This window comes from Dermochelys coriacea, chromosome 4 (assembly GCF_009764565.3).
Source record: "Dermochelys coriacea isolate rDerCor1 chromosome 4, rDerCor1.pri.v4, whole genome shotgun sequence".
NCBI lineage: Eukaryota > Metazoa > Chordata > Testudines > Dermochelyidae > Dermochelys > Dermochelys coriacea.
Genome location: NC_050071.1, coordinates 20,412,947 through 20,437,809, shown reverse-complemented (window position 1 = coordinate 20,437,809; position 24,863 = coordinate 20,412,947). Strand labels below are relative to the sequence as shown.

General features: G+C 41.7%; 1 protein-coding gene across 6 annotated transcripts in view; it reads left to right on the top strand.

Moving 5' to 3' along the window:
- The first annotated feature begins 613 nt into the window (after nt 1-613).
- KLHL8 (kelch like family member 8) overlaps nt 614-24,863 on the top strand; it is a 40,378-nt gene continuing 16,128 nt past the window's right edge. The window contains exons 1-2 of one of the 6 annotated variants that reach the window (XM_038398678.2): nt 614-953; nt 14,698-15,024. In XM_038398678.2, coding sequence (XP_038254606.1) covers nt 14,818-15,024 — 207 coding nt within the window. In that variant the 5' untranslated portion in view covers nt 614-953; nt 14,698-14,817. The remainder of the gene's footprint in view (nt 954-14,697; nt 15,025-24,863) is intronic. The other 5 variants (XM_043513458.1, XM_038398676.2, XM_043513457.1 and 2 more) reach the window with 5 other exon arrangements.

Here is a 24,863-nt window from a genome sequence, read left to right as displayed (position 1 = left end):
AAGTACTCCTTTTCTTTTTGTCTTTTTAAGGGTTCAGGACCAGGAACCTTGTGGTGTAGGATAGGCCAAGGCTTCCCTCCTTCTCAATCAACCAGAACAAGCCCTCAGAAGGAGGGCAATATATACGCTGCCCCTTCCTTCTCCTTCAGGACAGGGAGATGCGAGGAGGAGGAGGAGGAAATCTATTTGTGTGCTGACCTCTACAAGGGAAAGGGGCTGAGTGGGAAATAGGGACCAGCTGGAAAGAAACTGGTTGAGGCCAGTAGCTGGTCGGAATGGCAACCCAGGAGAAAGAGCGAGGGAGGCCGTTTGTCCTCCTAGAGACAGACTAGAAGAGTGCTGTGAATTCCTGAGCCAAGGAAGGAAACAGCTTTGATCCTGCTCCTGCAGCCCGCTGATGCGAAGGGGGAAAGGTTGCGGCGGTGAGGGCACGCGGAGGAACAGAGCTGGCCCGCGAGCACCTTTGGAGAGATGGAAACCCCCTAGCACAGAGGCAGCTGGGCCATGGAGATTGCCTCGCCTGTCGCCCCCGCAAGCGGCCAGGAGGCGCCCTGCCACGCCAGCTCCCAGGGGCCCCGCAAAAAGAAAGCCCCGCGCCGCTCCAATTTCCCCCGCCCCCGCCGTGACGGCAGGTTGGCGCATGTGCAGGAGTCGGCGCCGCCTGCGTTTGGCGCAGCTCCTCCGGCCTGGGTGGAATTGCACATGCGTACCAACCACCCCTGTCACAGGCCTCAATGCGCCGGCTAGCTTCCCCCACCCCTCCGCGGGCGCCGGAGTTGGGATGCGCGCGCACAATCTTGCCCTTCCCCCGCCCCTCCCTCTAGGGTGGTCGTTGCGCCTGGACGGAAGGCGGCGGCGCGCGAGTCCGAGGCTGCCGGCTCCGGGCTTTGCTGCCTCGTGCCGTCGTATCGGCGCTGAGAGAGGTAACGGCCGGGCGCAAAGGCCCCGTGCAGGTGCGCCCCCGGGCTCGCGAGCGGCGGGATGCAGGGGCGGGGTTTTTTGGTTTTTTTGGAGGGGGAGGTCGTCTGCCGAGGGGGCGGGGGAGGTCAGAGGAATCTGGGGGGGGGGGGGGAGCGGGGTTGTGCGGGGAGAGGCGGGTGGCTGGGGAGGGAGGCGGAGGGCGGGAGATGGCTGGCTGGGGTTGTGCATCTTTGTAAAATTATTATTTTCTTGTGCAGCTGCAGGTTCTGCATTTGTATACTGTGTCCTAGCCCCTTTGTGGCACGGCAGACCCCCACATTTTGGCAGCAAGGGGGTACACGCGTTATTTTTATGCATAATAACATTGAGCACTTTACAAGACTTCACATTTTTCACTTATCACTCAATTTGAATGTTCAAAGTATTTAACTAGTCAACTCGTTTTTCATAAACATGAAACTTCCTCTTCCTCGAAAGCGTCTGGCGATTATGCAAATACTGTAGTAATGTAACATGTTATGAATGCTCTAATTAGAGCTGAACTGCTGGCCTCAAACTGCTGCTGCCGCTTGCTTACAGGGCTAAATACTGTATTACCCCTGCTAGCACCCCATCAAGATCCGGGGCACAATTTTTCTAAGTACAGTAAAGGCACACAGAGTTTGCCTTGAAGAATTTACAATCCAATTAGGGTCTCAAGTATTAAACAAAAAATGCTCTCCTTTCCCTTCTCACTTGTGGGAAGAAACAATAAGTTGTGGAAGTATTTTATTTTGTGAGCGTGTGTGGGTGTGTGGAGGGGTATATTGTATATATGGGGGTATGTGTGTAATTTAGCGAGGAAAAGCTAAATCAGAAATATTACAAACTTTTCTTTCTACATGCTGAAGTTAGTAGTCATTTTTATATGTTTGAATATTGAATTCCACAGTGCCGGTTCCTGTGAACACGGTCTACTCCTGATCAACAGTTTTTATTCACGTTTCAGAGTAGCAGCCGTGTTAGTCTGTATTCACAAAAAGAAAAGGAGTACTTGTGGCACCTTACAGACTAACAAATTTATTTGAGCATAAGCTTTCGTGAGCTACAGCTCACTTCATTGGATGTAACCGATGAAGTGAGCTGTAGCTCACAAAAGCTTATGCTCAAATAAAGTTTTTATACAGTATAGCAGTTGTGACAGGTCATTGTTATGAAGAGAAACAGTCTCATGTAGCTAGAGCCAATTGCATGATGGTCTTGGAATATGAAGACAAAGTTCTAATTGGATTCTGGATTTAATGTGGAGACAGTGAAAGCATGCAGCATGGAGGTGACGTACCTATAGTAATCTGTATTAGTCAGCATTCTGTATTGGCAAAAGCTTTCTTGGAGGTATGTTGCATTCTTAGATCTGAGCTGTAGTAACTGAGCATTAGTCATGATTGCATGGATCATCATGTCTAAATCTAACAGGATGGTGTGCAGTTTTCTAGCTCACTGAAGATTTAGAACAGGTCTAATCACTCAGAAGCATAACAGAATCCCTACATACCAAAACTAATGTATCCAGCCAGTAATTCAAATCGGTACAAAATACTCCATCACATCAATAATCTCAGCTCTCCCCAAAAGCCCTACTAATTAGATGGTTATTTGCAATGATAATTCTTCACAGCAAGAAATAGGTCTGGAGTTGAATGGAACACTTCATTCTATGTTCTCACTATCTCCCTTATTGATTTCATGTAGGTGTTGGAATATGGTAGAGTACGTGATTGTTCATCTTCTTCCAGAATCCAAAAAGGTTCAAACATGAGTCTGTGGGTTCAGTCAGAGGAAGAACTTGAATTGTTTTAGATGATTTCCATTCATCACTGCAACCTCTTTGAGAGGCAAGATAATTTGATGATTGTTGGTATCAAATGCAGAGAGGTCCAAGAGGATGAGAATGGATGGCCTTATCTTGACAGTGGACTGGAAGAGGTTATTTGCTAGAGCAAACAGGGCTCCTTCTGCACCATGCCTTGACAGAGAGATCCAGGAGGCATTGGTGAATCAGTTTTTGTTTTCTCAGTTAGCTGGCATATGAAGGGAAGTTTAATACTGGATGCTCACCATTGTCAAGTGATAGTTTCTTTAATAATGGTCAGGCTATTGTGAATGTGTTTCTGTGTGCCATAGGTAGGGCCCTACCAAATTCACAGCCATGAAAAATATATCGTGGACTGTGAAATTTGGTCTTTTGTGTGCTTTTACTCTATACTATACAGATTTCATTGGGGAGATCAGTGTTTCTCAAATTGGGAGTCCTGCCCCAAAAGGGAGTTGCAGGACGGGGTCACAAGGTTAATGTAGGGGGGGTTGTGGTATTGCCATCCTTACTTCTGCACTGCCGTCAGAGCTGGGCAGCCGGAGAGTGGTGGCTGTTGGCCAGGCATCCAGCTCTGAAGGCAGCACCCCGCCAGCCGCAGTGCAGAAGTAAGGGTGGCTGGCCAACAGGTGCCGCTCTCCGGCCGCCCATCTCTGAAGGCAGTGCAGAAGTAAGGGTGGCAATACCACAACCCCCCTACAATAAACTTACAAACCCCTCTGCCCCCAACTCCTTATTAGATCAGGACCCCTGCAATTACAACACTGTGAAGTTTCAGATTTAAATAGCTGAAATCATGAATTTTAAGATTTTAAAAATCCTATGACCATGAAATTGACCAAAGTGGACTGTGAATCTGGTAGGGCCCTAGCTATAGGGTGGGAGGCAGGATTCCCTGAAAGAAGGCATTGTCCGCTCTCCTCCCCCTTTTGTAGGGACTTTAGATTATCTGAACGTTTACCAGACAAGAAAGCAGATGCTGGCTGCAGCCCAATTGCTGTTTGTCCTTGGATTGCCATTTTGTGAATGGCTTGAATTTTTGGAAGGTGGGATTTTCTGACTCTGTGCTCAGTTTGACTTTCTGGTGTCTGAGACTGTCCTCAATATTTGTGATCTCTTAAGTAAATTATTTATTTCAGTCCGTGAAAGACATGTCCACAGCTGTAGGGTCTCAGATTATGTATAATAAAAATCCAAACAGAATTAGCTACCCAGAAGCTTAAGTGAATACTGGGGATTCTTACTGACTTGTTAGCTAATGAAATACTGCATCACAATCATACCCTCAGTTCTTCTCCAAAGCCCTAGCAAATAGATGATAGAAGTAATTCCTCACAGCAAGAAAGATTCTGAGGTTGGGTGGAAGTTGTCTGTATTTATGAAGAGGTTTTACGGCTGAACGAGTTTTGCAGGCATGTCTTTGTAGCTCCTAGGCCAGGCTAAAGAAGTAGGTTCCTTTTGGTGCCTTCACAGTTGTGGCATAGGATTGTAAAAATTCCTTGTGGAAAAATGAGTCTGTCTGATCATGCTTTTCACCACAGACGTCCCGTTTTTCTTTCTTCCGTTCTTGCTTTTTCTGCCAGCAGTTGTCCAAGAACCAAGATATTTGTGTGGGCAGTGGCCTGAGAGAAGGTGTTTGTCTGCAGCAGTCATCTGGGTTTCATTGTATAACGTGATTAAATGTCCTTGGGTCGTGCCAAATATATGGAGACTTTTCTTTTACGTTGTCTTATTAACCATAATGCACAAAACAGCATTTCAGAAATTGTTATAAACACAGCTTCCTTTGTATTGATTGAACCCTAGCTTGTTTTCATGTTGAGGAGTCTTAATCTGTATTCTGCAAGGTCCTGTATTCTGAAAAAAAATTTCATGTTTTCTTTATGTATAAATACTCTTTCACTTGCTCTGTCCCCCTTCACACTCCCAATTAGAATGGTAATCCTAAGAAGTTTTGCGTGGGGCTTGTGTAAATTGGTTAACTGTTAATCTAATTTAGTAAAGAAGAGTTTCGAGGTTTACATTAACTTATTTTTGTATAAGGTATACTTCCTCTTTTTTTGCTTCCTGACCTAGCTGTAATCAGAGGATGAATAGTGAACAGCTGATGCCAAGGCTGCTTCTTGATTGCAGTCTGGACTAGATAGCTGCATTCCCCTCCTCTTCCTTAATTTTCTCTGGGCATATCTACACTACAGACTAAAATCGACCTGTGTTTCGTTGACTTAGAGTCACCACGATAATTATTGCAGTAGTTGATGTCCATGTTGCCCTCCTTCTGTCATTGGTGCATGTCCTCACCAGGAGTGCTTCCACCTACTTAAGAGGGACAGTATAAAGGGTTGAGAGCCCAGGCTCTCAGCTCTGCTCAGTTCCCCTCCAGGAGCCCAGGCAGCTGCCCCCCTGGCAGGGAACCTTGGTGCAGCCTTGGCAGGGAGCCAGGACCCCTGGGCAGCCCACCTCCGAGCTGGCAGGAGCCAGGCAGCAGCCCAGCTGGGGACCAGGAGCCCAAGTGACAGCTGGGCTCTAGCTGGAGCCCCTGCACCTTCCCTGGAGCAACATGCTGGAACCGTGAAATTGACAAGAACAACAGCCAACAGCCCATGTTTGTAGCCCACAGGGTGTACAGGGATTCTGCTTCACTCTAACTATACAGACATAAGCCCTATGCCTCTTGTGGAAGTGGAGTTATGTCAGTGTAGTAGGGCACTTACATCCGGGGAGTGGGTGGAGAGAAGCAAGGGTGTAGTGTGTACGCTGACATAATTAGGTCTTGTGCCTTATGTTGACCTAACTTTGTAGCATAGACCTGGCATCAGTCTCTGTCCATCCTTTGGTTCAGCATACAATCCAAGCCATGTCTCCTTTTATTTTAAGTTTTCTTGCTAAATCAAGGGACAATAGTTGAATTGTTTATAATTAGTTAGCGCTGTTAATATTTACGCTACAGAACCTGTCCCGGGTGCGTGTTCCTACCTTTCCTGAGCATAATTTTTTGTCAGGCTGATTAATTTAAAGCTTATTAAATGGTCATGTTTAATTAAATGTGAAGTGGTTTGACTAGAATAGCTAGATCAGTACCTGCTGAATACGAACTTTGAGATATCTTTATTCTCTGAATTGGTGCAATTTTAAATGTAGGATAGTTGTTCTAAGACTGTACAGAGATGAGTTTGGAGGAGGGGCAAGGTGGTGCACCTGAGGATCTGGCCATTATCCTGAATGTATTTATAAGCCTGATGTCAGAAGGAAATAAGACAAAATTTCTTCTCGATAAGTATATTGGTGGGGATGGGGTAACTTTCTTTCCTTGTCTTTGTGTGTTTTTAATTTAATTTTTCCACCCAGTCTAATGTTATGAATATATTGATAGGGTTAGAAAACTTTTAATGACTGAGATCTGAAAGTTCATTGCTATTTCTGTACTGTTAAAATGGCTCTCTCTTCTTTGAGGATTTTGAATGTCTCATGAGCAGACAGGTCCTCAATAGTTGCGCTGTAGTGAGGTGGTGCACATACTGGAATACTTGGTGTGTTTTATGTTGAGTTGACCACTTTTAAAGATGATTGAGTAGGTTTTGACTTTATCTGTAAAATACTTTGCATCTCCTCTTGTGTCATTTTGCATGTAGTGTATAATGCACATCACATTCTGTCTTCCAACCTAAACACTTGAGCTGACCCGCTTAGTAAATGAAATGTGGAAACCAATATATTAATAAACTTGAATAACTTTAAAAAAAAAATCTAATTACTTCTATTCTGTGCCTGAGAGACACTATACACCAGAGACTAATCTTGTCTGCGAAGACTATATACAATTTATTATAGTATAACTAATTTGTAGCCATAATTCTACTTCAAAGTCCAAAATTAAGAAGCATAGAATCATTTTGGAGTTTTGAAAATTATACTGATTAAAATAGGCAAGCCCTTTAGGTCTTCAATACCAAATACCTTGTGACTAGAATTTTGTTAAAATTAAATTCCATTCAGTATCCAATATCTATAAAATGAACACTAAGAGTTTGTAGTCAAACCCTTAAAGTCAGGAAATACTAGGTTAAGGTTTCACTTGGAACCTTAATTCTGTCCCTCTGTGCCTTATGCATTACAATCTAACTACATATTTCTAACACACCTTATCATAATTCTTTTTTCCTCGGCACATGTAGCATTTATATTTCTTTTCCCATTGTTTAGTTATGCTAATTTCATTGTTCTAGTGGTCCAGCGTCCCTCTATTGGCACACTTTTTTTTTTTTTTTAAGTATAACAGTTGCACTTTAAATTTCTTCTCCTTTAGAAACTTTCAAAACTTTGTCTGCTTGTGGGAGATTCCCTCAGACATTTAGAATAGAAAATACAATTGAAGCCAGTGTTATTTCTCAGAACAGAAGAAACTTGATAGTCTCTAATTAGCAAAAGACACATACATATATGCAGTACCTAGATCTCTTTTAATGGTAACTTAATAAAGAAAAAAGTGCGTGTTGTGCTTTTATCTTGCAATTTACCCCAGTAGATAACTTCTTTTGTTTTAAAGAAATTCTACATAGCAGGTACAAAACCAAGTCTTCTGTAACTAGAAGGTAGTTGACTTTGTTACATTTGACTGAATTATTTCACTAGGGGAAAAGGAGAAGCTGTAGGGAAATAAGTCACTCTATAGTTAACTCATGCTATTAGATCCGTTTCTGATATCCACAGTGAAGCCTTGACAGAATCACTTGACCCATCCTCCATTAAGTTATCTAGTTCTTTTTTTTTGAACCGTGTTATAGTCTTGGCCTTCACAACATCCTCTGGCAAAGAGTTCCACAGGTTGACTGTGCAATGTGAAGAAATACTTCCTTTTGTTTATTTTAACCCTGCTGCCTATTAATTTCATTTGGTGACCCCTAGTTCTTGTATTATGAAAAGGAGTAAATAACACTTCCTTATTTACTTTCTCAACACCAGTCTTGTGTTTATTGATACTCTGCATCCAAACTGAACTGCTTCTGAACTGACAGTAAGCATTTTTTCCAAGAACTAAATACATTCAGAAACAGAACTAGCAAGACCATTTTCAAGAGTACCAACTGATAACTCCCTATATTACAACTTCTACTGCACCACAAAGCGGAGAAATTATAGGACACATCACTTATTTGCAAAAGCCTCAGCCACTTCAGAAGTGCCAGAACTATCAGGTGCTTCCTACCAAGATTCCAAATTTTTCAGCTTTCCTGTGACAACTATAACGTAGTAAGATTGTAACGGCGCACTCGCCTCTCGCGAGCGCTTCCCTTGGCCAAGTGCATGTGCCTATACTCACTAACTCTCCCTGTGGTGTGTCTTTGGTGACTGAGCCCTCTGGCTGAGTCACACGCAGTCAGTCTGTGTGATGAAAGCAAAGCAAAACCCCTTCCAGGGTATAGGTCCAACAGGGGTCTCTCTCCGTAACATCTCCCACAAGTTGTCCTTGCTCTGGGATAGAGTTCCCAGGGGTCCTCCCTGGTGACAAAGTCTTTGCCCTCGTAGGGCCTTTCTGGCCGGAGCTCTCCAGCTAGGTTGCTGCAGTTTAGTTCCCTCCTCTGAGGTACCTCAATGTCAAGGCCACTTCCCTCAGTGGCTAATGGGGGTGGGGGTTGGAGGGACCCAGGCCGGCTCACTACTCTGGGTCCCAGTGCAGAGACCCCACAGATAACAGCTTTCCACTGTGTCCCTTTATCTAAGTTGCACTGCTGCTCTAATTCCCTGGACTACTTCCCCATGGTCCAGTGCTGTCTTCACACTTACCTCAGGGCCTTGTCCTGATGGAGTCCCCACAACCAGCTCAAGGCTCCTCCTCACTCTCCCCAGTTTCTGGCAGTACTACCTCATCTGAGGTCCTGCAGCTCCCTCAGCCAGCCACACACCATCCATGCTCTTCCAGCTGTAGCAAGGAACTGGAACTTAGGCCCTGCAGCTCTTCTTATACTGACCTGCTAGGCCCCGATTGGCTGTGTCCCACACAACCACTCTAGGCAGCTTGGAGTACCCTCTCCACTGCCCTTTTGTGGGGCAGGGTGTGGCAGGGCCACGAGGCCTCCAGCAGGGGGCCTCAGATGTTCTGATATTCCCCGTCAAAGATTATCTATGGTATGTAGGCAATCATAATTTGGGGTGTATCATAAAATGCTGATTTTTTTTAATGCAAATTCTATCAATATATATTTAATACTGTTCAGTTTCTTATTTAATTCAGTAAAAACTTCCATTTTCCATAAGAACCTCAACTTCAGTTTACCTGAAACAGCTGCAGAATTTGGTGCTGTAATGTGGGCCTTATTGGTGCATAGGTTTCAGCCTGGCTTGTGGACAAGACAGAGCTAATCCTTTTAGTTCCAAAAATGGATGATGTTGTTTCAGATGGAGATTGAAAAGCGAGGAAGTTCCTAGTAGCATCATGCTGCATGTAGAGTGGATAGTTGTCCCTTAGGCTGTCATGGACAAAATTTGTTTCAGCTTTTGAAAAGGTTTTGGAAAACCCTGGAGCATGAGTCCAGCCTGGATTTTTGAGTTGGAGCCCGACAGATGATAAAAAAGGCTGACTTAGCCAAGTTCTTCCCTCTTTAGGCTTAGCTACTTCTGTTTAAATTGACATGTACGATGTAGCTGGAATACCAAAAAGAAGCTTGGTGAACATTGTAGTTCCAAACATTAACTGACCATGCCAACTGCCTCTAATTGTTCAAAAGATTTAATATATTAAAAAAAAAATTAGCAAAATTGCACCATTTTAACAAACATTACTTATTGGTTCTCCATCTATTAGGTTAACCATAGGGGAACCGCATAGTATCTGTTGGTTACCAAAAGAAACTACAGCATTTGCTCAAGAAACTCCCTGAAAAAGCACAAGAACAAATCCGCACAGACACACCCCTGGAACCCCGACCTGGGGTATTCTATCTGCTACCCAAGATCCATAAACCTGGAAATCCTGGACACCCCATCATCTCAGGCATTGGCATCCTGACAGCAGGATTGTCTGGCTATGTAGACTCCCTCCTCAGGCCCTATGCTACCAGCACTCCCAGCTATCTTCGAGACACCACTGACTTCCTGAGGAAACTACAATCCGTTGGTGATCTTCCTAAAAACACCATCCTAGCCACTATGGATTTAGAAGCCCTCTACACCAACATTCCACACAAAGATGGACTACAAGCCGTCAGGAACAGTATCCCCGATGTCACGGCTAACCTGGTGGCTGAACTTTGTGACTTTGTCCTCACCCATAACTATTTCACAGTTGGTGACAATGTATACCTTCAAATCAGCGGCACTGCAATGGGTACCCGCATGGCCCCACAGTATGCCAACGTTTTTATGGCTGACTTAGAACAACGCTTCCTCAGCTCTCGTCCCCTAATGCCCCTACTCGCGCTACATTGATATCTTCATCATCTGGACCCATGGAAAAGAAGCCCTTGAGGAATTCCACCAGGATTTCAACAATTTCCATCCCACCATCAACCTCAGCCTGGACAAGTCCACACAAGAGATCCGCTTCCTGGACACTACGGTGCTAATAAGCGATGGTCACATAAACACCACCCTATATCAGAAACCTACTGACCGCTATTCCTACTGACCGCTATTCCTACCTACATGCCTCTAGCTTTCATCCAGATCACACCACATGATCCATTGTCTACAGCCAAGCTCTACGATATAACCGCATTTGCTCCAACCCCTCAGTCAGAGACAAACACCTACAAGATCTCTATCGTGCATTCTTACAACTACAATACCCACCTGCTGAAGTGAAGAAACAGATTAACAGAGCCAGAAGAGTACCCAGAAGTCACCTACTACAGGACAGGCCCAACAAAGAAAATAACAGAACGCCACTAACCATCACCTTCAGCCCCCAACTAAAACCTCTCCAATGCATCATCAAGGATCTACAACCTATCCTGAAGGATGACCCATCACTCTCACAGATCTTGGGAGACAGGCCAGTCCTTGCTTACAGACAGCCCCCCAACCTGAAGCATTTTTCAGAGTAGCAGCCGTGTTAGTTTTTTTTTTTTTTTTTACGAATACAGAGTAGTTGTGGCACCTTAGAGACTAACAAATTTATTTGAGCATAAGCTTTCGTGAGCTACAGCTCACTTCATTGGATGCAACCTGAAGCAAATACTCGCCAGCAACTACACACCACACAACACTAACCACTAACCCAGGAACCTATCCTTGCAACAAAGCCCATTGCCAACTGTGTCCACATATCTATTCAGGGGACACCATCATAGGGCCTAATCATATCAGCCACACTATCAGAGGCTCGTTCGCCTGCGCATCTACCAATGTGATTATGCCATCATGCGCCAGCAATGCCCCTCTGCCATGTACATTGGTCAAACTGGACAGTCTCTACATAAAAGAATAAATGGACACAAATCAGACGTCAAGAATTATAACATTCAAAAACCAGTCGGAGAACACTTCAGTCTCTCCGGTCACAGGATTACAGACCTGAGAGTGCCTATCCTTCAACAAAAAAGCTTCAAAAACAGACTCCAACGAGAGACTGCTGAATTGGAATTAATTTGCAAACTGGATACTGGATTAATTTAGGCTTGACTAGAGACTGGGAGTCGATAGGTCATTACATAAAGTAAAACTATTTCCCCATGTTATTTCTCCCCCCACCCCACCCCCTACTGTTCCTCACACGTTCTTGTTAACTGCTGGAAATGGCCCACCTTGATTATCAGCACAAAAGGTTTTCTCCTTCCCCCCCACCCCCCCGCTGGTAATAGCTCATCTTAAGTGATCACTCTCCTTACAGTGTGTATGATAAAACCCATTGTTTCATGTTTTCTGTGTGTGTATATAAATCTCCCCACTGTATTTTCCACTGAATGCATCCGATGAAGTGAGCTGTAGCTCACGAAAGCTTATGCTCAAATAAATTTGTTAGTCTCTAAGGTGCCACAAGTACTCCTTTTCTTTTTTGTGATGTCACAGTTAACTTAGAGCGTGTCAGACATTCTGAAATGTGAGTAGGTAGTTTTGTAAATAGTCATCTTAGGTTGTAAGACTAGCTGTTTATGTAAATAATATGTACTAATACTAGCTAAGATAAAATAAGGGCTATAAATGGTGCTTCAGGCAGGGTAGAATGATTTAAAACAAGAAGATGTAAATTACAGATTTGCATCAATAGTAAAGACTTGACTAAGTCACTGACTTAACCCCGCCCCCCAAAAAACAGTTCTCATTAGTAGCAGGGCCAAAGCCTACTTTGTTTAAGCAATGAGATGACTTGATTTAACACAGTACATCTATTTTTATGCCACGATAAAGTGTTTTGTAGACACAGTTTATCAATATATCTAAACTTTATTGCTATAGAGTTAATTTGAGTAGAATTGTTTCAAATGCACAGAGTAGAATATTTTACTTATGGAAATATATTTAAAATTACTGTAATGGGGGGAAGTAGGTAAATATTTCAGTCAGATTGACAAGTTTACTGTCCTATTAATTTTTCTGTCTCTATAGATCTGTGGCTCAGATTGCTTCCAATAGTGGCAAGATTATGATTCCATGTTCCAGCTATTTTGTCCTCATATTTAGAAATTAAGATAGTAACATATTGAAAGTTTTCTTGCTATTACTGATATAAAGCATGTTGTGCCCTTTCCTATTTGTTGGATATTTGTACTGTATACACTAGAAATTAGGGATGTTTGCCAACTTGTTTCCCGTATTCCATCAAGTTTTAAATTGCTCCAAGAATTAAGAGAGTAAACATAGCTATCAGAGAGGAGCATTGTAATAGCAAGATTCAGCATAGAAATGAAAATTGCTTTCAGTACCACTGAAATACACACTGATAGCCTTATTACTGATGGCTACAGAAACAATTTTATATTTCTCTTCCTATATGGTTACTCCCTTTTTAACTGTTACTTAAAAATACTACTTCCTAATTTCTCTTAATTTTGAGGATCTTTGATTCCCAGTGATTGTAAACAGTAGTAACCTAACCTTAACAATTCAACTGTCACATTGTTTAATGAATTCTATGTACTCCCACAAACTTTATAAAAGAAAAACCAAAGGAAGGCATCAATACTGTTATACACAGGAGCGTGCAGTTCCTATACAATATTTGGATGCTTAAGAACTCTGCAGCTAATAAAGGGCAAACCACTGCAAAGTGCTCTAAGGAAGTTCCCATTCCATTAAGTCATCTCTTCACAAATATTACACTCTGTATGTCTAAATTCTTGATCTTTCAGAATGCTGTAAGTAGAAGAGAAAAATTACTAATATCCTAAATATCCTGTGTGCACGGGTTGTTACTGTGTTGCATACTGTGCATTACCTGACATGCAGCAAAAAACTGTACTAAATTCCACCCCCCTCTACCCCACCACAAGGCCAGACAAGCCCTAACTTCAAAGGGAACAGTATTTATGTATAAACCTGGATCATCTTGCTGGAGCCTATTAATATGTTTTCTAAGTTAGCTCTGAGGTACAGTGGCAGCTGGTAATGAGGGACTTCACTCCAACAATAATATCCCTTCTCCTTTTTTTTAAACAAAGTTGTGACAGATACCTTTTTTTCTCTCCCCTTTCTCTGCAGCCCCATAAGCCTATGGGGGAAAAGGTATATTAACTTGAATTAAAATCCTAAGGGGCTTATCTACACACAAGTGCTGCAGCAGCGCTGCTGTAGGGTTTCGGTGAAGATGCTACCCCACTGGGAGTGGTTCTCCCATTGACATAGATAATCAACCTCCCTGAGAGGCGGCTGATGGGAAAATTCTCCTGTCAACCTAGTGCAGTCTACACCGGGATTTAGGTGGGTTTAACATTGTGGATTTTTCACGCCCCTGAGCAATGTAGTTATACCAACCTAATTTCCTAGTGTAGACCAGGCTTTAATGTTCCACAGCAGACATAACAAGAACTTTGATTTTTGGACAGTATTTTCAAAATATTTAAATGACTTGGGAGCCCAGCCTCATGTCCCTTCCATAAATGGAACTTAGGAACCTAAGTCAAGTAAACGCTTTCGAAAATTTTAGCCTTCACCATTTCCCTTAACGGAGTTTTCATTCACAAATTGAAGTTGGTGCCTAATATTGCTGTTATATATTTTTTAAAAAGTCAATTGTTATCCTCATGTACATACTTGAGAATAACACACAAGTTCAAAACACTCCTTCCCCCTACTCTAAACAAACATTTTTTTCATGATCCTGGACGAGATGTATTGACATCACATCTAAAATTTCTTTAGTTGTAGAGAACTACATAAACAATATTGGACACCCTCTCTACTTAGAAGGTTTCAGTGTAGGTCTGAATGAAAAGGCAGTCATTCTTGATGAAGCAGGAACAAAGTTTTGTACAGCATCTTCATTTTAATGCCTCAGAGATCAAGAAAAATAATTTGGTACACTGAGGTTGCTAGATAAGAGCATTAAAAATTGCTTCTTTCCTTTTATTTTCCACTTCACAGCTTCTAGATTCAAACAAATTTCTAAAATACATTCAAATTACAATTCTTTTTATTTATGAAAAATTGTTAAATACAGAATGTCTGATATTTTCATTATATTTAATTTTGACTAAACATACAAAACACATTTTCAGATTGAAATATCTTACTAGATAAGTCTTACTAGGTTTAAATACAGTCAAATCAATTTTCCCTAGAGAAGAAATCCTGCATTTTTTTAAAAAATACTATCTGCACAGGATTCAGACTTGTGAGTCTGGTGCTTCCTGTGTGATGGTATTTTCAAAGAAACAGAATTACTGGTAAGAACTCTGAAAGTGCAAATTGGATATTAGACATGATGTACGTTTGGAGAAGACTATCAGAAGAAAATGTCTAATCTGTTTTTGTTTTATCATTGCAAATAGGAAGATGGCGATTCTATTTGACTTCGGACCTTTGGCGTGAGTTCTGATGGAGCTGGATTTTTCTTGTTTTTTTTATGGGAAGTGTTTGAATATTCATGCTGTGAAAGAAGAAAACATCCAATGGCTTCAGAATCTATGACCCCAGAATCAGCAAAACACTATCAGATAAAAGGAAAAAGGCAGCAGCAACAGCAGCAGCAAGATAGATCTCTGAACAGTGATGGCGAAGAAGTCTTCGTATTTGAAGCAAATGAAGCTTGGAAGGATTTTCATAGCTCTCTTCTTCACTTCTATGAAGCTGGGGAACTCTGTGATGTTACATTGAAGGTGACAGATAAAACTATTCACTCTCTTTTCCCACTACCCACATCTGTTATGTTAATGGTTTGTGAAGCACGCTCTTAAAATGTGCTGCAGTTTTAATCATCTCTTGCAAATTATTACAATCCCCTGATTTTGGGGTATTGTTAAAGGCTGCTTGTGATTCTGTGAACACTACTGGCAGCTCAGAAAGTTCAGGCTGAGGTGCTGAAAATTTAAAAAAAAAATTTTCCAATAATCCTAATATGCCTAATTCTTTCCTAAAGAACAAAACAAAACAAGTGACTGGGGAGAGAAGTGGGAATTTACTACGTGGGTTTATTATTTATTCACTAGCTATTGTTGTATTCCATCCCTTATTCTTCATCTGTACATTATCTATAGTGTAAGTTCTTTGTGATTAAGACCCCTTTTAATATAGCACCAAAACAGCATTAAGTGCTTTAGATAAATATTAAGCATGGAAGATTAAAATAGATGGTGGGGTAGTTCTACTCCCCAGATAAGAGTCAATGCCCTAGTGAGAAGCTCATCCCCCTATACCACCCTCAGGTGATCAGTTTTCTATCAGAATGGTGTTCCTGGATCCTATTTGCGGACTCCACATTTTCCATAAGCCTCTGCCTAATGGATATCTGATAAATTTGAAACTCTCTCCTCCTATCCACTTAACTGATGGAAGAGAGAAGGTATAATTCATCCCCATCCAGAGCCTACTATGAAGAGGTGCAGAGGAAAGACATTTCTGCTACTCTGTTTTACTCCCACCCTCCATTTTTGGGGGAAAAGGGATCTGAGGCAGTCCTCTTCTTAATTAATATATTCATTGTCTATTGCTGCTATTGGTAGGAAAGCTAAGCACAGCAGCAGAGCAAAGAGACACGATTCTTGACAGTACTTGTGTTGAGCTCTCCAAAGAGTTTACAGTCTAAGACATTCTCCTGCCATATGAACAAGTCATTGTTGGAAGGCAGGATATTGGCAGATACATACCAACCCTAACTTTCTTCCCATTTTTTATTCTGCTATCTGAACAGCTCCTTCTTGAATAATCTCATTGTTCGTTCCCAATTACCCATCCTCATGTCTCTCCCTCCTTTCCCCTTTCCTCCTTCTCTCTTCCCCACCCCCTTAATCTGCATACTGTAAATGTTATTTTAAATGTCTTATGCTTACCTCATTATACATTTGTTATCCAATTTTTTTTGATATTTTACACATCTACAAAAATGTGATTTGAATTATATTTTATTGCAGTGGATTGAGTCAATTAAAAAAAAAATCCAAACAATTAGTCTGCATCATTTAAGTAGGAGTTTCTTTTTAATCACAAGCTAGCTCACTTTAACTGATCTGCAGTGAAGTCATAATCATGTTGAATATCAGTCTATTATGAAAGTGATTTTGATATCACAAATTGAGCCATCTAGCTTCACTGCAGATTCAAGAAGGACTACGGCTGTGAGGAAGTCCTGTTGAAATGCAAATAATTAGCCAACTTTGCTAGAACAAGTATTTAAAACAATCATACTAGAAGTAATTGAAGTCTGAAATACTGAATTTGGAAGCTTTTTTTGCCCCGAGATAAACTCCTTAAAAATATCATTTCTGTCAGAAAATTTTGTAGCTATTAAGGTTGCAATTTTGTAGCTATTAAGGTCACTAATTGACCACAGATTAAAGAAAAAACTCTTAAATTTGTTTACTTTATGCATTTGATAGCACTTCCTGTATAATCTGTTTCCCTCTGAATGGTGAAGGGGCCTGCCTTTTTCAGGCTCTGTAAGATGGTGTTATAATTAAGACCTGCAGCTGCAGTTACCCACCACTAGGCAGATGCGTGCACAGAGATGGAAGGGAAAGAAAGGCTGGGCCAGTATATTTAATGTTGTTTTCAGGCCTGCCCAAAAGACGAGCTGGAGGGAAGAAAAAAGCCTTTTTTCCTCCAAATTTAAGTTGCTAATGGCCCTTTAATGACATATACTCTGAGAGAATTATCTCGCTTTAATCTTACAGTTCCACATATGTTTCTTCCATAATGAGATATTTCAAGAACAGAGGTAGACTTTTTCCTTTAAGGAAAATGTCCTTGGATTTCTCTTTAGCAGAAGGCCTGGGACTACATTGGGCAGAGGACCACTTATGATGTTTTTGAAGTTTGTGTTGTGCTGTGACTCACTGGTGCATGGTTCTTGCACTGATCATAAATGTATAACCCAGGAGGGACAGACTAAGTCAAAGAAGTAAGGGACTAGAGGGTTTTATGTTTAGTACTATAGATTCTACCAAAATACAATTTCAGTTGATGTGGCCATTCAGTAGAATCTGTAAATATGTAAATCCTGAATCATAAGATTATAAGATTATATCTGTTTAAGTCAGTGCATAATACTGAGAGAAATCAAATGTCAAATCTGCTAAAACAGTAACAATGGGTTATTTCATCTAATGAAATACTATACCAGCTGATCAAATATCACACTGGGCCATAGTTCAGAGGAGCAATTTCTTGACATCATAAATGGTCACTTCTGGAAACAGCTAGACACTCTTTACAGCGATGGGAGGGATTCCCCCATTGTTGTAGTTAATCCATCACCCCGGTAGGTAATAGCTAGGTTGATGGACTTAGCGCAATTGATTTAACACTGTCTAAAGTGGGAGTTAGTTTGACATAGCTATGTATCTCTGTAGTTAGACACCCGTGGCTGGCCTGTGTTAGCTGACTTGCATTCCCAGGAGTCAGGCTGTGGGGCTGTTTAAGTGCAGTGTAGATGTCCAGGCTCTAGGACCCTGCGAGGTGGGAGGATCCCAGAGTTTAGGCTGCAGCTGGAGCTAGAACATCTACACTGCAGTTAAGCAGCCCTGTGGGCACTGGCCGTGCGTGTCTAATTGCAGTGTAGACATACTCTTAAGGGTTGATTTTTCACATCCCTGAAGACATAGCTATGCCGATGTAAGTTCCTGATGTAGACCAGCCCTAATACAAAATCCCAGAAGGTATCCTTATCCATGGTTTGAAATCAGTTCAGCACCTAGTAGCCCAACTGTCCAAGGTAAATAAATAAATAAATAATACCTATGCTGTCACTCCTCTGTTGTCTAAAAGAGTAAAACAGTTGGATGCTGTGTTTACTGCATTTATTTAACATTGTATCAATCAGCTTTCTATTTAATATGTTTTAAAAAATGTAACTCACTGTCTGTCTTTGTTATATGTACTTACCGTTAGAGGATTTTTTTAATCATTTGTCAAAGATTTTTCGGAGAAGGTCAAAAAAATGATACAGATATGGAACAGCTTCCACATGAGGAGAGATTAAAAAGACTGGTTTCAGAGTAGCAGCCGTGTTAGTCTGTATTCGCAAAAAGAAAAGGAGGACTTGTGGCACCTTAGAGACTAACAAATTTATTAGAGCATAAGTTTTCGTGAGCTACACTTCATCAGATACAGACTGTATTTTCCATTGAATGCATCCAATGAAGTGAGCTGTAGCTCACGAAAGCTTATGCTCTAATAAATTTGTTAGTTTTTAAGGTGCCACAAGTACTCCTAAACTGAAAAACTGCAGTCTTTTTAATAAAAAGAAAAGAAGAGAAATGATTAAGGGAGGATATAATAGACGTCTATAAAACCATGAATGGTTTGGAGAAAGTAAATAGGGAAATGCTATTTGCCCCTTCAAATAATGCAAAACTCGAGGTTACTTGATGAAATTATAAGCAGCAAGTTTAAAATAAACATAAGGAAGGACTACTTCACACAACATGCAGTCTACCTGCTGAACTTTTTGCCAGGGGATATTGTGAAGGCCAAAAGTATAACTGGGTTAAAAAAAAGAATTAACTAAATTCATGGAGGTTAGGTCCATCAATGGCTATTAGCTAAGATGGTCAGAGAAGCAACTGATAGCTCCAGGTGTCCCTAAACTTCCAGCTGCCAGAAGAGACTGCATGTCAGGGTCACTAAATAGATTGTCCTGATCTGTTCATTACTTCTGAAGCATCTGGCACTAATCAATGTCAGAAGACAGGATACTGGGTTAGATGTACCATTGGTCTGACCCAGTATGGCCATCCGTATGTTCTCTTCTGGCTTAAATCTGCCTCCCCCCCCCTTTCCTTCCCCTCAAATGCTGTATTTTCTTCTCTAACCAAAATCTCTCTAAATATCATTTCTAACACTTCATTCTGTCCTGACCATCCTCACACCTTCACACACTTGCACATCAATGCACATGTAAAGCTTGGAAACTTATTGAACACCTAATAGAGGACTAAACCTACTAGCCAAAAGCTGCTAAGAAAAAGTGGGGAGAAAGAGAGAGAGAGGGACACTCAGGAGGTTGGGGACAACAGGGTTAAGAGAAGGATTCTGAAAATCTAAAGGTAATAAGTTTCTGTAGAAATGGCTCTAAAAACATAGAGAATGGAATTCTCTCTCTAGGCTTTTTGAACCATCCTATAGAATTTTATGGAATGGATATAAATCTGTATTCTATAGGATTTTTCTAAAGTAAAAACAATTAAAATTCAGGGGGAAGGGGGAGTCTCTGCTGCTGCCTGATTACATACTTTTGGTTCCAAATGAAGTGTGTAGTTGACTGGTCCTTTTTTAACCCTGGTGTTCAGAGCTCTGAGGTTCTACTGTATATCCCTGTTCTATTAATCTGCTAAGCCTTTTCAAACATTGAGGCAAAACTTTCCTCATGACACCTCCGGGCACCTCCATATTTGAGTTTATAGGTGATGCTGGAAATAACCCATTTCCTCAGCACATGTAGAAATTTTTTTTTCCGGGGGAGGGGGGGCGGTTGGAGCCAGTGGTATTTACAGCTACTCCTAGCTTGACATGAATCTTTAACTGTGGCTGTCTTAATTTTCTTCAGCCCTGTTGTGGATTAATACAATTATGCCCCCACAATTGTAATACAGAGAACTTGTCTCGAGATGAACACAGACCTCACTGATCAGTCATGGCATTATCCGAAACCTTGTTAATAGGTAGCAGATTTAAAGCAAACAAAAGACGGTATTTCTTCACACAACGCACAGTCAACCTGTGGAACTCTTTGCCATAGGATGTTGTGAAGGCCAAGACTATAATAGGGTTCAAAAAAGAACTAGATAAATTCAAGGAGGTTAGGTCCATCAATGGTTATTAACCAGGATGGGCAGGAATGGTGTCCCTAACTTCTGTTTGCCAGATGCAAAAAATGGGCAACGGGATGGATCACTTGATGATCACCAGTTCTGTTTATTCCCTCTGTGACACCTGGCATTGACCACTGTCAGATAGGATACTAGGCTAGATGGACCTTTGATCTGACTCAGTATGGCCACTCTTATGTAATTTCGTCCACCTTTATATTTCTTGCTAGTAAACCTTTTTGGTTACATAAGATCTGGGTGGGCAAACTTTTTGGCCCTAGGGCCACATAGAGTACAGAAATTGTATGGAGGGCTAGGTAGGGAAGGCTGGAGGAGGCTATGCCTCCCCAAACAGCGAGGCATAGCCGAGCCCCTGCCCCCATTTCAGCCCCCCAGAACTCCCTCCCCCTGACTGCCCTGCTGGGGCCCCCCTGCCCCCTGTCCAACCCTCCCTGCTCTCCCCACCCTACATTACCTGTGGGGTGGGGGAAAGGGGGGCTCAGTCCTTTCCCTGTGTTTCCCCTGCTCGTTTGGCTGCTCTCCCTGGCAGTGGGCAGGGCTCACTCCCTGTCTGGGCTTGGCTGCTGGGGACAGGGGCCAAGCATGCTGGAGGTGGAGGGGGGCCCTGGTTTGCTGTGCCCCTGCTCCCGGCAGCAGGACCCTGGCCCCTTGACACTCCCCCTCCCCCAAACTTCCACTGACCACGTTGCCCTGGAGCAACAGGTCTGGCTGCGCTATAGCCGTGCCCCCCGGCCAGAGCTGCAGCCATGCTGCCCAGGTGCAGGGGGAACTGTGACTGCGAGAGAGGCAGGGAGGGAGGGGAGCAAAAGGGGAGGGGCCAGGGGCTAGCCTCTGGATGTGGCCCCCGGGCCGTAGTTTAACCCATTCTGCATTAGATGGTTGAAGCTGGTAGACTATTAAAAAGGCTAGCTAATTGAGCAGAAGGAATAAAAACATTTAGTGTTTGAATTGAATAGATAGAACTAGGCAAGTATGATTCATATTTTTACATTGTTTTTTGTGGAATAACTTATCAATTAAATACTCTGTTAAGGTTGATAGACTGGTCAAATTTAAGATGATCTGTTTGGAAGTTGTATAATAACTATATATATATATATATAATATAATCTTCTTCTAAGCGATTGCATTTCAGTATACTTCCTCTAACGTTACCTTGAACTGTAGACTACTTCAAACTCATAACTTTAAACAAAATAATTCAATGTTCCAAATATTTTTACTGTATGAAAATATTAAAAACTTTATCATTTTCCTTTTTAAAAATATGGTCTTCAGTTTTGTAGCTGTATATGGAGGGTTATGAAGCAAAAGTTATCCAAAGTGAATGAATCTCCCCCCAGTAATCATTCCAGAAAAAGATTTTTTTTTTCATGAATAAATTTATTTTATACAAAAAAGGCAACACTAACATCTCAAACAGTCAGACTTCATTTTAAATGAACATGCTAATGGCCCTAGTCCTGCAATTAGATCTGCATGGATGGATCCCTGCTCCTGTGCTGATCTATCTGTGGAGCTTTATATGGGCACAGAGCCTACTGGACATACATATCTCATTACAAGATTCGGGGGGAATGTCTATAATTATGGCCTTACCAAATTCACTGCCATGAAAAATGCATCACAGACTATGAAATCTAGTCTCCCACCGTGAACTCTGGTCTTTTGTGTGGCTTTTACCCTATACTATACAGATTTCACAGGGGAGACCAGCGTTTCTCAAACTAGGGGTTGTAACCCAAAAGGGAGTTGCCGAGGGATTGCAAAGTTATTTTAGGGGGGCTGCCCTTCTGCACTGCCTCCAGAGCTAGAGAGTGGCAGTTGCTGGCCGGGCGCCCAGCTCTGAAGGTGGCGCCCTGCCAGCAGTAGCGCAGAAGTAAGGCTGGCAATACCATACCATGCCATCCTTCCATCTGCGCCGCTGCCTTCAGAGCTGGGTGGCTGGAGAGTGATCGCTGCTGACTGAGGACCTAGCTCTGCAGGCAGCACTGCAGAAGTAAGGGTGGCAATAACATACCATGCCATCCTTACTTCTGTGCTGCTGCTGGCGGTGGCTCTGTCTTCAGAGCTGGGCTCCTGGCCAGCAGCTGCCAATCTCCAGCTGCCCAGCTCTGAAGGCAGCGCCACTGCCAGCAGCAGTGCAGAAGGGTAGCAAACCACCCCCCACAATAACCTTGCCACCCCCCCAACTCCTTTTTGGGTCAGGACTCCCACAATTGCAACACTGTGAAATTGCCAATTTAAAATTTCTGAAATCATGAAATTTAAGATTTTTTAAAAATCCTATGACTCTGAAATTGGCCAAAATGGACACTGAATTTGTGAGGGCCCTATTTATAATGGTAACTGACTTCACTGTAATACATTTGTTTCCAGTGATTTCACAAATGCTGTTAATACTGAATAAGGAATAATTCAAGGGGCAACTTAGATTTTTGTAAGTTTCTGTATTAGTTCAAAAGTGTTTTATATCAGAGGCATTTTGCCATTTTAAATGGCCACTGTATTTGTGAAAGTCATTTGTAGAAACTTCTGTAACTTTGCTTTCAATTAAAGCAAAATATATGAAATCTACAATAATTTACAACCAAGTGCGCATTAGTTGGCTGATATACAAGAGAAAATATACAAAAATTACGTATGGGGGTGCCTTTTTAGAAATGTAGAATCAGCATGTTGTGTTTTTTAAAAACATGCAAATACTTCATGAATGTTTGAATGCATTCTATAAATCCAAATAGAGCATTTTTATGGATATTGATGTAATAACAGCTTCATATTTACCTGGCATATTTTCAGTGAATTTATGTAATAATTTAATGTTGTCATTGATCTGACATGAGGTAGCATAAATCACAAGCTGTATTTCCTACAGGATGCTTCAAGGGTATTGGTAGTCTTTTAAAATATTGAATATGCAGCATTCTGTAACAAAAGAACATATCCTTGCCAGTAATAAAGTATAAGCTTTAGACTTGGCCTGTTTTTGTGCCAGGATGTGGTGCTGAACACAAATGTTAGATCTAGAATTAATAATTTAATACAGTCTTCTGAAAAGGAAACCAGCTAAACAATGATCAGTGCTGAACTGAAGAGTAATACTTTAAAGACTGAATGATTTTGTGGAAATTAGTTTTAAATTGGCTTTTCTGATTACTAAATAGAGTATAAAAATAAGGAAATCAATGTGTTTAAGAAAGGAGGGATGTCAGTTGAGAGGCTGAACCATGAACACTGACTAGAAGATTAACTGTTGTTTTTGGTAAATCATATCTGACAGCTGTGAAAGGCTGGTGTAGCTCTCAAATGTAGTATTAGTGGTACTCCACATACAGGAGCATAGATTGGCTAAAATGTGCTATAAGGGAAATGAACAATTTAAAAACCCATCTGGAGAGTGAAATTTACATTATAGCTTGAGTTGTAAGAGGGGAAATAGTACAGTACTCTTCTCCCCCTCCCCCGTTCATTGATTTGAAAGGATGAAGAACCTTCATTCAAGAAAACGAACAGAACACCAATTTACAGTGCTGCAGTGTAACAGTTAAATACCATATCTTAAGTTTTCTTTAATTTGCACATGTGCTATCTCAATGAACCAAATGCTTGTGTTGAAACGAAGGTTTTGGTTTTCCAAACATGGAGAAACTTCTTTTAAAAAGGAGCCATTCTAGTGGTGGCTTAACAGGAAGATACTATGCCTATAACATGGAAAAACAAATAATTTAAGGAATTTGAGCTATATTATTTTGAGACTGTGGTAGCTTTATAAACTATTTCACCTTTTCTTTCTTCATTTGTGGTGTAACTGGGACTCCTTGAATGGAATTGTAGCTCTGCACGTCAGAATTGCTCAAATACATACTTTGCTTGTTTCATATATTTAACTCTTTTATAGAGAACTGTTTGTGCTTGCCAGTGCCTGAGGACACTGAGCACAGTATCACCTCTCTTCTCCCTACAGAAAAAACAGAGCAGATTTTTCTCCTCCTATCTTGGTAAACAACATTTTAGTTATTGACTTGGCTGTACAATAGAACAGTAGAGTCTTATGCTGTCAGGGTAATTTTTATACCTTGTGGCTCCCCTAAGGTTTGTGTTGAAAATGGACCACTTCCTGTACAAAAATAAATCCTCCTTTCAAAACGTGGAATGTTACTCAGCCCCAAACTGCAGAAACAGAATATAGAATAAAATTTCTATTGTCATCTAATATAGGAGTTCGCAATCTTTTTCTTTGAGCCTTTCACCCCCCACATGCTATAAAAACTCCATAGCCCACCAGTGCTCCACAAGCTGTTTTTCTGCAAATAAAAGCCAGGGCCAGCATTAGAAGGCAGCAAGCAGGGCAGTTGCCTGGGGACCCACGCCATAGGGGGCCTCACCAAGCTAGGTTTGTCAGGCTTCAACTTCAGCCGCAGAAGGCAGAGCTCAGGGCCCCGGGCTTCAGCCCTGCACAGCATGGCTTTGGCTTTCTGCCCTGGGCCCCAGCAAGTCTAATATTGGCCCTGCTTATGGCCCCCAGGCCCCTGGTTGAGAACTGCTGATCTAATAATCCATTTTTCAGAGTAGCAGCCGTGTTAGTCTGTATTCGCAAAAAGAAAAGGAGTACTTGTGGCACCTTAGAGACTAACAAATTTATTAGAGCATAAGCTTTCGTGAGCTACAGC